At 34.8% G+C, this 12,583-nt stretch overlaps 1 protein-coding gene across 1 annotated transcript; it reads left to right on the top strand.

Annotated features, from left to right (window-relative positions):
- Positions 1-1,395: 1,395 nt before the first annotated feature.
- On the top strand, positions 1,396-11,630 carry HELRODRAFT_131366 (hypothetical protein; the record flags this gene model as incomplete). Its single annotated transcript, XM_009017645.1, has 8 exons — positions 1,396-1,469; positions 1,795-1,817; positions 2,004-2,239; positions 2,707-2,844; positions 3,172-3,224; positions 3,874-4,074; positions 9,545-9,623; positions 11,406-11,630. Coding segments are annotated over 8 exons (1,029 nt in total), but the record flags the coding sequence as incomplete, so codon positions are not given.
- Positions 11,631-12,583: the final 953 nt, after the last annotated feature.

Consider the following 12,583-nt stretch of genomic DNA (forward strand, 5'->3'; position numbering starts at 1 on the left):
TATTTAATTAGTTTAGATTTTAAATTTATTTGACGCGCGCACACACACACACAAACACACACAGTCAGCCGCTCATAATAATAATGCATATATACAATACATACTGAGTGTATATGTAGTTTTATATATTTATATATATGTGTGTGTGTGTTGTGTGTGTGTGTGTTGTGTGTGTGAGTATGTGTGTGTGTGTGGTGTGGTGGTGGTGGTGTGGTGTGTGTGTAAATAAAAAAGAGAGAGATTTTAAAAAGTAATACAAATAAATGATTATTAGCCCGCCAATTTAATGTTTGCTTAATAAAGAACGGTAGTTATTTTAACACATTAACGAAATATTCATCAATAAAATTCCATTCAAACCTCTCAAATTTATTGGAAGTTTGGTGTCGATTTGATGATCCGTCTTGAATAGGCACGAGTGGGAAGAAATGAATTCATTAATTTGCAATAACTTTTCCTCCAGAGAACACTGGCATGGTACAGGCTGTCGATGCACCAAGCATCATCATTCTGCCTCATCCTACATTCATTCATGGCAGAACATCTTCTACGGCATCTGCTGCTGCTGCTGCCCCTACCACTCCTTATCAACATCCTAGGTGATGATTGACAAAATGATGAAGATGATGTTGATGAAGATGATAGAATAACTGTAAAAATGAGGATGATGATGTTGATGATAGTGACGTTTTGTTGATGATAGTAATAAAAATGATTGTGGCGAGATGATGATGATGATGATGCGATGGTGATGATGGGTGAAACGATAACAAATAATAATTATTTATATTTTTAACGTATTTATTTTTTGTTATCACTACACATTTTTTTCTATTTTTTTATGATTGACATTATCAACGAGGTCATAACAAAACATCATCTCAACTCCTCAGGATACAAATATTCATCATTTTCATCATCACCATCATCATTTGTTTTTTATTATCATCATCATCATAATTATATCATTATCATTTTCATCACTGTTTTTATCACCATCCATTCTATCAGCACTTCATATTCGTTCTGATCTTTTTATTTTTTGATTAAAACATTTTTGTTGTTTTTTTGCCAAAATAAAATAATTAACCATAAAATCTGAAAAAAATTTTTTTCAACGCCCATCTCTCAAGCCATTCATTAACGCCGTTCACGATGTTAACACAGTGTAATGAGCATGCATCGCAGAATACTACAAATCGCATTTCACACCTCATCGTAACAACCGCCGCCACCACCACCACCACCACAAAAATCGACAAACACTACCACAACAACCCCACCGACGACCACCACAGCTTCAAAGAACTACTGCACAGTCGACTGCACAGTAGCACAAGCAGCAACTGCAGCAGCGGCACCAGCAACAAAACATCAGACGAATGCTGGAAGAAGAGATTATCCGGTTTGCCGCTGTCGTCTGCTGTCGGATGCTTGGTTGATCTTGCGAAGGATCAGTTCGGATCCAGGTCCAGATTGATTGATTAATTAATTAATTAATTGACTGACTGACTGACTGAGTAATTGATTGTTTAACTGATTGACAGATTGGCTGATTGACAAAATAAATTACTATGACAAACATCGGTGTTTATTTAATCTATCCTCCGCCAACAACAACATCGGCAACTGATGAAATTGCTTTGTTTTAAATAATCAGATTGATATTGAAAGGAAATGTAATAAATAAATGAATAAATAAATCATAAATTGTAGTATTAATGGTAATAATAAAAAATAATTGATAAATTTAAATAAATTTAATTCTTTTTACATGTTATTTTTTTTGAAAAGGTATTTACAAGAGAAATTAGAGTGTGGCAAGAATGATGCGAACGATGCCATAGTGCATTCATGCATCAACACATCACAAAATTCCTCACCCAATCCACCAACATCTCTACCGACATCAACAACATCATCATCATCAACAACATCATCATCAACAACAACATCATTATCATCCTTAACAACAACAACTACAACATCATCATCAGCAGCAGCAGCAACAACAACTTCCGTCTCGATAATAACGAACGAGCTTCTACCACACATAATCTCCTTATCTATGGACCTCTTTGGGAATTACGTGGTGCAAAAGCTATTACACAACTGTGACAACGACCAAAGATTAAAAATAAAAAATAAGATCATTAACTCTATTTATGATCTTTCGAAACACATGTACGGTTGCAGGGTTGTTCAGAAAGCGTTCGAAGTTTTTTGCGATGATTACAAAGTAGGTAGTCGGTGATGTTTGCTTGATCGATCGACCGATTGGTTGGTCGCTTGATTGATTTGTCGGCTAATTGATTAATTGATTTATTTATTAGTTGATTAACTGATCAATTATTTATTGATTGATGGATGGATGGAAAAATCTGCTGATTTAAAGATCCTATACGAAAATTTTGCTCCATTTTAAACTGTTAACTTTGCTGAATGGTTGATTGGATAATAAACTTAAAAAATAATAAATTACTTCATTCGTTTATACAGTTATCTAGTTTGTTGGTTGATAAAAAATTTTATCAGTGTGATCAATTGCTTCAATAAAAACTTCACTGACTGATTTTTTATTTGCAAAGTTTAGTAAAATGTTGACATTCCATGAAAAAACTTTTAAAACTGGATATTTTTAATTTGAATGATGACAAACGACATATTTAACTTAAATCATGTGGCTTGATCGCAACATTCGACCAGTTTGAGATGATAAACGAGTTGAATGGAAACGTGCTGGCCTGCTGCTACAACCAGAATGCCAACCACGTCATCCAGAAAGCAATCGAACAAGTGAAATATGAACACGTCTGGCTGATTGTCGATCAAATCAAAGGAAAGGTCTGTACAAATATTATGTAAAATTTATTGTTTTATTTTTATTATTTATTTAGTATTTGCCTATTTTTGTGTAAAATATTTTTATTTTTAATTATTCAAACTAAAACCATTCTATTACATATTTACTCAGGCACATAAAATAATTACCTATTTCAAAATGTGCAGTACAATTATTTTGACTGACTGATAATGCTTACTCTTACGTTACAATTCTGTTACATCTTGTATTTTTGTGGTTGCAGATTTAGAATTTGATCTTAATCATCATACTTTAATTTATTTTAAATAAACAATATTTTAATGAAAAAAATGTTACCTTCTTCAAAGGTATCAGTTCTGTCTAATCACCCGTATGCCTGTAGAATAATACAGAGGTTGGTGTCGGAAAAATAAATGAATGAATGAATGAATGAATGAATGAATGAATGATGAATAAATGAATTAATTAATTAACGAAGGAATGATTATTTGATTGATAGAAAGTATAATGAATGAGTAAATGATTGATTGATTGATTGATTAGTTGATCGATTGATTGACTGATTGATTGATTGATTGATTGATTGATTGATTGATTGATTGATTGATTGATTGATTGATTGATTGATTGATTGATTGATTGATTGATTGATTGATTGATTGATTGATTGATTGATTGATTGATTGATTGATTAAATGATTGAAATTGACTGGCCGGTTGATGTAAGTAATTGGTTACTAGTCCTTGTTGTCGATGTTATCACAATTGGATTGGTGGACTGATTGATGTGGTGTCAAATGTCGTCGAGTGATGATGGTTTCTCCTCACTGGTTGCTCTGTAATATTTCAATTTTTTAATTTATTTTACAAACGGCACATCTGCTATCACCATTACCCTACTCTCTCTCTCTTTCTCTCTCTCTCTCTCTCTCTCTCTTTCTCTCTCTCCTCGTCTCCTTCCGATAATTTGAATATAATCTTTATATTATTAAATATTATAATTTCAAATTCAAAATAAATATAGTAGAATAATTATCTTGCTGCCGCAGATGTTTGGAACGACTGAGTGAACAGGATTCTTCTTTCATCCGCGAAGAAATTTTTGCCAGCATCGAATCACTGATTCACGACCAATACGGCAACTACGTCATTCAGTACCTGGTTGAGAAGGGGGGTGATAGGGCCCGCCATGTGGTGATGGAATGGGTCAGAGGCCGTGTCGTCCAACTAAGTCAGCACAAGTATTCGAGGTTTGTTTGACTGTTTAGGAGGAGTTTTGTGTTGCATGATATCTGCTCGTCGGATTTTATTTCAGTTGTTTTTTTAAATTTCGCTTTATTGTACCCAATAGCCTAAAATATAGTTCTACTACATTTTAAGGTTTATATTTGCGAAATTTCACAAAAAATTTGTTGAATATTTAAATGAACAGTGCTAACAAAACAATTCATTTCTTTGATGAAGTTTCGAAAATGATATTCTGAAAAATTTTTTTTTTGCAACCAAACTTATTTTTTGAAGCGAAGAAAAGATTAACACGCGAGAATTGGTGCGTGCCTGTGCACATTAAAATCTCCGTCGTACACTTCTGTCACTTGCATCTGTCTGTATGTTGCTTTCTAAGCCTGGGCAGTAGGCAGTTACGCAATGTAATGTACATGTATCTTCGCTATTGGCGTTTGGTATCATTAGGTATATATTTACGCATTGCTGGATCGTACGTTGTAAACTTCATCTTTGAAATTTTTGTCGTAACGTGCTTGTTAATTGTAAGGAAGACTGATTAAAAAGTAAAAACTGAGCAGTAGAATAATTTTCGAGCAGTAGATGGATCACCGGCATTGCGTGTACGCGTTTAATAGCTCCTTAATGTTGCTTCGTGTTGCTACGTGTTGTTCGGTGTTTTTGTTATCTGGTCACGTTCTTAGTGCTCGCTGATTTATTCTCTGCAGCTGAAAGATTTTTTTCAAATTTTATATGCTCTTTTCAGGAACGGATTCGGTTTGTTTATTTTTAATCAGAATTTGCTATTTGAATGAATGACTTTTGCTAAGTTAAACCAAACATTTTGAATGTGTTTTTAATTTCAAAATGTTGTTTCAACTTTCGATGATTACGTTTTCCTGTTTTGTGCATCGGAAAACAGTTTCATCATGAAGTGCAGCCAGCATAGGAGACAGATAGCAGGCAAGAACACTCCATGATTTGGACATCAACCAATGTATCTGTACATTGTAACTGTCTCACATCTCTTTCTATTTATTCGACTGTTGATGTTGCTTAAAATAGATGAGGCACGCGTTACTCTTATCAGGCGTCTACAGGCAGATGAAGGAATGTAAGTAACGCATACTCCGCTCGAGTGCGACTCAAGTGGATGTGACAGTGGGCGTCATGAGATTTGTGCAACCTTGCCACTTGTGGCTATCTATTCACCTGCTTGTGTCTGCGTCTGTGTCTGTGTGTGAAAAAGAGAAAGAGAGAGTTTGTGTGTGTGAGAGAGAGAGAGTTAGTGTGCGTGTGTGTAGTTATTTGTGTGCATGCTTGCTTATATATCTACCTAGGCTCGGCTACAGTAGACTTTCGTATGCAACGTATTCGTTTTTGCCAGCCTATTTCTTTGATGCTAATGTTAAATTTATTTGTAACGACATTTAGTAGATGATGTGTGCGTGTGATGTAAATGCATGCAGCTAGTTATAAAACAAAACAAAAATTTTCTGCTAAATTCGGGTTGATGATAAAATCTTGAAACAAGCCAAGCTGAACTTTAGATTTCAATCTGAACATTTGATGCTTAAAAAATATAAAGTAAAACTAAAATTTGAAACACATTCTTTGTGACAAGTAGCTCCTACTCTATGTTTGAAATGAAGATAAGTTGATTTTCTCCAATTGCATGTAACAATGCGATGAAATTTCAGTATTTCATTAAACACACGTACAATAAATCGTGCGACTAAGGGGCGAAATAAAAGTTGGATATCTAAATATGCGGTGTGTGCATGTCTATATATATATATGTGTGTGTGTGTGCTTGTGTGTGTGCGTGTGCATACGTTTATTCTCACATACTACACAGTTATGTTTGTACAAAAAACAAACAAAAAATGTTTCTCGTTTTAAATTGCATTAGTGGAATCAGGTTTTGCAGGAAACACTCCGTCTAGGCAATGTTTCCGTTATGAGAACACACTAACACTCGTGTACACACACACGCACGCACACACGCGCACACACACATATATATGTATATATATATATATATATTCACGCACATCCACATACAGACACGTTAACGTACGCTCACATAGCATAACTTTCACACACACTTACACATCCTGGTGAGCAAAAAGTTTAGACGACAACACTCCAACTAAATACAGGATTTCATCTTAATTTTTTTCATCTGTTTGTAGTTGGGTGCGTCATTATTTTTTACTGCTCTGATGATGATGATAGATGTTATCGCCTTGTTGTTTAGTTAGATCCATTCACGTTTTCAACATCACCAACCAGCCACCGAATAATGATGTAAGCTTTTCCAGCTGACGTATGGTGTAGTTTCATTGTACAAATTTGATCCTACAAGCATACATTCGTTTCTGTATTAAATTGATAACAGACAATACATTGAACTATTTCTCTGTAGATGAATCAAATATTAAATTACAAAATGTTATGATGTTACGAAAGAAATATTAATAAATTTAACCAACCCAAAATATGGTCATTTGTTTTTGCGTGACAGGCAAAGATGACAAAACTGCCCGGTCTGTTTGCTTTTTATGCCAACGTATGTGCTCTACCTCTATCCACCCATCCATCTTTTTATCTATCCATCTATTTATCTATCTATCCATCTATCTATCCGTCTATCTATCCATCTATCCGTCCATTTGTTTTTCCATCCATTCATCATGTTTGTGACTCTTTGATGCGTGTTCTTTCAAGTTCATGGGTTTGTTATTAATTATTATGTATGCTTATGTGTCCGTATATCTGCCTGTGGTGTCTTGTTAGGATGCATGCATTTTGTTTACATTTATACATACATTTATTATTATTGTTGTTGTTGTTGTTATTATTAATATTAGAGAATTTATATGGCGTCCTTTAATATTATTCAAACTTTTTACGGTTCATCCCAAATATGCGTTTATGACAGTTTTATATTCATTTATTCATTAATACATTTTACATCTCACCTATATATACATATATATATTTTTTTATTTTTTATTTATCATTACAATTCATAATTCCAGACAGTAAAGGTCTATTGAGTCAGTGTAAAATGTTATCGCATACATGCACTGCACAGCCCCGCAAAGTTTTCATTCTCAAACATCTCAACCAATGAAATGCTGGGAAACATAAGTGTGTGTGGTGGGAAAGGGCATCTTAATCATCAATGCCAGTAAATTTAGGCCGGATATAGTTTAGTTTATACATTTTTTGTTGACTTCAACAGAAATTATCAGATTGTTGAGTTCATTTTAGAGTTTTTCAACATTTACCAACATAACATATAACAATATTTAATGATTTGTAATGTCGTTAAGATGAGCAGCACCTAACATTAATAAAATCATCATAATCATCGATAGTGCTATGACCATTGTTGTTGTAATCGTCTTTATCTTCACCATCACCATCAAGTTATTTTTCACGTTATCAACAAATCAACATCAATCAACACCATTACGTTGTCATCATCTTCGTCGTCATCATCTTCGTCGTCGTCATCATCTTCGTGCCCTCAACAATGTTCTGTTTAGTGTTTGGCGGTGTAGATATCTTGTTGACAGACACGTCACAAGTTGTTTTTTTCTATAACTTATGAAACATTTGCGACGCAAAGACTGCAACTCCCAAAAGTTACGCATGTATATTTTTGCATGTTTCGTTACACATAAGAATTGTGTGTGTGTGTGCGTGCGTGTGTATGCGTGTGTGTACTTGTGCGTGTATCTCTGTGTCTGTGTGTATTTTGGAAATAATGTGCACTGCATGTAGCTGATATCTTTCAAGGTGATTTTTCATGTGATCCATCGGTTGAAACGAGACCTATCAACGTGGGGGTGTGTGTCATTTGTTGATAACCTGATTAACTGGAGGCTGTTCGCGGTCATAACGTTTTGTTACGTGCTGCTAATCTCTGCTCTCTGTTTATTCTTCTTTCTCTATAATTTAGTCTCTCCTTTTTCTCTTTAAAAAATATAAAGCATTATATTCTATATTGATTATTGTTGGCTCAAACATCACCGTCATCGTTAAAATACATATGCTTGTGTGTGTGCGTGCATGTGTGTGTGTGTGCGTGTGTGTATGTGTGCGTGCGTGCGTTCGTGTATGTGTGTGTATGTGTTGTGTGTATATGTGTGTGTGCTTGCATGTGTGTGTATGCGTGCGTGCGTGCGTGTATGTGTGTGTATGTGTTGTGTGTGTATATGTGTGTGTATGTGGTGTGTGTGTGCGTGTGTGTGTTAGATATTAAATAAATTGGCGTTACACGCACCAGCTGACATCAAACAAGACAAAGTTATTTATTAATGTAAACAACATTTGAAAATTTTGAAAGAGCAGAAGGTTTATTTGAAGCCCTGAGAAATATACTTTAAAGATTGTGTTTTTGTATGTGGTGCGTGCGTGCGTGTAGTAGTAGCAGTAGTGGTGGTAGTAAAAATAGTAGTAGTAGTAATAGTTGTTGTAGTTGTAGTAATAGTAGTGGTAGTAGTAGTAGTAGTTGTTGTTGTTGTAGTAATAGTAGTAGTAGTTGTTGTTGTAATAGTTGTAGTAGTAGTGTTGTTGTTGTAATAGTTGTAGTAGTAGTGTTGTTGTTGTTGTAACTTTGTTGTTGTTGTCATTTACATTGCTCTGTTGTTGTTGTTTGTTATTATCTCTTTAACGTGGATATTTTGAATAATAAAAAATGTTTAAAATATGAATATGCATGCTTTAGGGCGTTGTTTTGCGCTGTTGCTCGCGTTGTTTATGTCATTTTTATTTCAGCTTTAGAGGTTTTTTTCATGCAAATATTCACAGTTAATATGATTTTGAAATTGAATTCTGAATTTAGCATGCGATAAAATTCCTTTCATTGCATCACATTGCAGGCTACGTTGAAATGAAATCAATTATTCCGAAGTCTTTCATTATTACTATTATCAGTAGTGCTGATGAGGATGATGAAGATGACGATGAGGATGATGATGATGATGATGAAGATGATGATCAGAATGATGACGATGATAATAATGAAGAGAATGATGATGAAGATGATGATGAGGATGGAGATGATGATGATGATGATCAGAATGATGACGATGGTGATAATGAAAAGGAGGATGATGAAGATGCATGAATGTAAAATATAGCAAAATTCCAGACAGAAAAAAAAATGTACACAATGTATACCATTTGTATTTGATGATATTGTACTGCCATGCAAATGATACCAGCCATTATTTACATGACGATTGGATGATGGGAGAAATGGTGATGGTGTTGATTAAGAAGTATACAATGATGATGTAGAAAGTAATGATAATGATGATGATGATGATAATGGTGATGACGATGATGATGATGATGATGATGTTGAGGGTAATGATGATGATGAAGATGAAGATGTATAGAAGGATAAGAATGATGACGATCGCACAGGAAAGGATGATGATGCTAATAACAATCTAATTCCTCCACCGCTACCCCCAGTAACGTAATTGAGAAGTGCATGATGTTTGCGGATGACGAGCAGAGGAATTTCCTATTCACTGAAATTCTTGGATGCGATGTCGAACAAAATGTCGACGATGTACGACATTCCGACAACAGCAGCAACTGTATATACTCCAACGATAGAATTGTCAGCAGCAGTGGAAGCAGCAGCAGCAGCAACAGTATTAATGACCACCATATAAGCACTCAGGATAATATGAACGACAACAGCACATACAATCATTTGCTAAATGGCAACGTTTCAAAAAATGTTTGTGATGAAAACCGTAGCAGCATGCAACACGACCATCAAAAGAAAGATCGTGCAAATATGCTCCATACTGCAGACCTCAACAACAACAACAACAACGTAACAATCAGCAACAACCTTAACATCAGCAGCATTATCAACATAACAAAGGACAAAATTATTGCGCAAAACAGCAAAAACAACAGCATGGTAAACAACAGCCTTAATATTATAAACAACAAGATCAACCACACTAACAACAACATCATCAGGAGAGAAGCTAATGATGATAAACACATGACGACAGTGAAAGTTGCCAGTAGTCAGCGAGATCAAAGGTTAAACTTTACAATGCATTGTTATTAAGTTTATTTGTAATTACTATTATTTTATAACGGCTCTATTGTTTACCATTTTATCACTAGGTCAGTGCTACTTTAGTTTCGATTGCAACCTTGTAGACAATAAATATTGTACGTTGTATTAGTTTGATTGTTTAAAACAGTTTGAGATTAAATAACTGAATTGTGAATTTGCTAATTCAAATTTCAATTCATCAAATCAACTCCTCGTGTAAATGTTACAAACGATGATATAAATTTTATTCAAATTTCATTCTTTACACACACGATAGTTAGTTAGTTAGTCAGTCCATTGTAAATATGACGTGCAAGAAAATGATAATTTTGAAGTAAATTTCCACTTTGTGCATCTTTTGACAGATTGTTTTCTGCGTACGACAAGTGTGTTTCATTTTAATTTGTTATGTTAATTCACACATTTATTCTACACGTGCGCACAATTTAATTGACAAACATGTGCCAATTAATTAAAAAAACTTTACTCTCTTGATGACTCTCCACGACAGTTCTCACGTAGAGATAACTTTAAATGGTTTGAACTCGTTGGCTGACAGTTTGACATCTCCACCACCAGCGTCATCATCATCGTCATCGTCGTCATCAACATTATCATCTTCTTCTTCGTCATCACCGTCACCATTGACGACTTCATCACCAGTAAATGCATCTTCAAGCTCCAACAACTCGTCGTAAGTAAAAATAATTACACATCAATCAATCAACCGTATTAATCAGACTCTAAATTTTAATGAATGTTTCTAAATTTTATTAACTGTTGGCTTGTACAAAAAATATTTCTATTTTGGTCTCCAGATTATTTAATTCATTTAACTTTATCCATGATATAATTCTGTTTGACTTGTGTTAATGAATATGCAAGTTGACCTGAATATTTTGAAATGAAAACTACTTATAATTACTTTTCAAAACTACTTTTAATTATTTTACAACACATCCCAAACTAGCAAATCGTATCCACACATCCAGCCAAACCACACATCCAGCCAAACCACACATCCAACCAGACCACACATCCAACCAGACCACACATCCAACCAGACCACACATCCAACCAGACCACACATCCAACCAGACCACACATCCAACCAGACCACACATCCAACCAAACCACACATTTAACCAAACCACACATTCAACCAAACTACACATTCAACCAGACCACACATCCAACCAAACCACACATCCAACCAGACCACACATCCAACCAAACCACACATCCAACCAGACCACACATCCAACCAGACCACACATCCATCCACTCAGGTCTATCAGCAGCTTGTTACGCGACAGATTCGGCAACTACGTGGTCCAGAGAATGTTTGAGATCGCAGACGACAGGCAGAACAAAATGCTACTGACGCACATCAAGCCACACGTCAACATCCTCAAGTCATACCCCTACGGCAAGTACATATTAGCTAAAATGGAAAAAATTAAAAATTCGAACAGCCATTGTAGCGGCGGCGAAGGCAGTCAAGACGTCAGCGACAACCACAACAGCAATAACAACCAGACATAAACAGAAATTTGAACTACTTATATATTTAAATGCTGTGTGCCTTGGAATGTTATCTAAATAAACTTAAAACAGTAGGGTGAATGCGTATAAATAAATAAGTAAATATGCTTTTGTTTAAACATTTATATGTTGTAATATATTATATATCTATAGAAATACATTCACAAGCACACACGCACACACAAGCATAACACATATTAAACACGAATGTTCACTATGTTTACATACGTGCATGGCAGACAGACACAACTTAAGGCAGACTCCCATCAGTGGCGTATATGTAATTTGATGCCACAAATCACTAATTAATGCTTCTTTTCAAAATTATTTTTAATAAAGAGATAAAATTTATTTTTATTATTCCTACTTATTTATCTGAGCAACCTTTTAACAAACCAAACACAGAGCTACTTTACTTTTGATCTATCGAGAGTTAAAAGTTCTTTCAACCACTATCGTTTCATCATTAATTCTTTTTTTCATTCCAACGTTCGTTTTTTCCACAGAATATTTTCCTTTCGGTGGCAGTCTTTTCCATTCATTCCTACTCGCCACCTCAGTCGCTGAACACATAGTAATGTATGTAGGCATAAAATGTGCTCTAATTCCCTTAAAGCACGAATATTTTCATCCCTTCAAGCCCCCAGCGCTAGAAACAAACACACTTCGTTGGAAACTTTCGCCGTAATAAGTGTGCATCGTTATAAGCATACTTTGTAATAAGCATACTTTCTTAAAAGCATACTTCGTTATAAGCATGCAAAAGTTGTCGAAAAAAATCTTCATTATTATTAGAATGCGCAAACATCTCAATGACTTCTGCCATACATTTTCAACAATTGACAAACACGAATACATTTTACCTTCGTTTGTTGACACAAGTG

The sequence above is a fragment of the Helobdella robusta genome (genome assembly GCF_000326865.2).
Source record: "Helobdella robusta unplaced genomic scaffold HELROscaffold_2, whole genome shotgun sequence".
NCBI classification, from domain to species: domain Eukaryota; kingdom Metazoa; phylum Annelida; class Clitellata; order Rhynchobdellida; family Glossiphoniidae; genus Helobdella; species Helobdella robusta.